The sequence below is a fragment of the Corvus brachyrhynchos genome, unplaced genomic scaffold (genome assembly GCF_000691975.1).
Source record: "Corvus brachyrhynchos isolate BGI_N302 unplaced genomic scaffold, ASM69197v1 scaffold141, whole genome shotgun sequence".
Taxonomy (NCBI): domain Eukaryota; kingdom Metazoa; phylum Chordata; class Aves; order Passeriformes; family Corvidae; genus Corvus; species Corvus brachyrhynchos.
The window spans coordinates 258,972-259,868 of record NW_008236186.1 but is presented as its reverse complement, the minus strand read 5'-3'; the positions used below and the strand labels follow the sequence as shown (position 1 = coordinate 259,868).

The 897-nt window shown below is 65.9% G+C and overlaps 1 protein-coding gene across 1 annotated transcript in view; it reads right to left on the bottom strand.

Moving 5' to 3' along the window:
• The window catches only part of ZMIZ2 (zinc finger MIZ-type containing 2), a gene marked incomplete at its 3' end in the record, with an annotated part of 7,152 nt that overhangs the window by 5,233 nt on the left and 1,022 nt on the right, over positions 1–897 (bottom strand). The window contains exons 5-7 of the mRNA XM_017738741.1: positions 638–847; positions 481–546; positions 234–406 (exon numbers count right to left, since the gene is read on the bottom strand). Coding sequence (XP_017594230.1) covers positions 234–406; positions 481–546; positions 638–847 — 449 coding nt within the window. The remainder of the gene's footprint in view (positions 1–233; positions 407–480; positions 547–637; positions 848–897) is intronic.

Genomic DNA, 897 nt, shown 5'->3' with positions numbered 1-897 from the left:
CCAAGTCCCCGGCCCCCCTCACGGAAAGCCCCCCCCCCTGCCTCAATCAGCCCCCAAACCCTGGCAGTGGCCACGCCCTCTTCTCTGAAGCACACTCCCCTCCCCCCCCCCAATATCCTCCATTTAAAGGGGCAAAGGCCACAGGCCTGCCAGAAGCGAGGCCCACCCCAGGCTGCTGGGGCATGGGGGTGATCTCTGTGAAGTGCCCCCCTCACCCGCACCACGGACACCTACCCGAAGGGGATGGGTGCAGGGGGGCAACGCCGGGCTTCATGTCTGCCAGGAAGGGTGACTTGACATCCTGACCAGGGGACGCATAGGTGGGGATGCCGCTGCCTGGCGTCATGGGTGGTGTGGGGTTCCCGGCCAGCGGCGAGCTGGGGTACCCCGGCAGCGACCGGCCTGGCTGTAGAGGCACCATGCACCCTCAGCGTCCAGCCAGGCCAGCACAGCCCCCACCCCACCCGCTGCCAGACTCACCCCATTGATGGCTGCTTGGCTGTAGGTGCTGAAGCTGGCACTCTGCCCGTTGAACTGGTCAGCTGGCTATGGGAGGAGGAGGGTCTCCAGGGGCTGGCACCGTGGGATGGCAGACACCCGGACCTCCACCCCTTGCCCACCGTTCCCCCTGTGATACCTTGTAATAGGGTCCAGCACTGCCTGAAGCGGAGAGGTACTGGCCCATGCTCTGCTGCAGCCTGTGGCCAGGGTATGAGGGGGACGGACCGGAGGACTGGGGGGCGCTGGGGGCATACTGGGCACCAGCTGCAGCGTACTGCCCGCCCTGGAGGTACTGCTGTGCTGGGTACCCCTGTGGGGCCAGGGAGTCAGCACCAGTGGGAAAGGGGGTCCCCATATATCATAGCCTTCACCAACACAGCACTCACCTCATTGGAG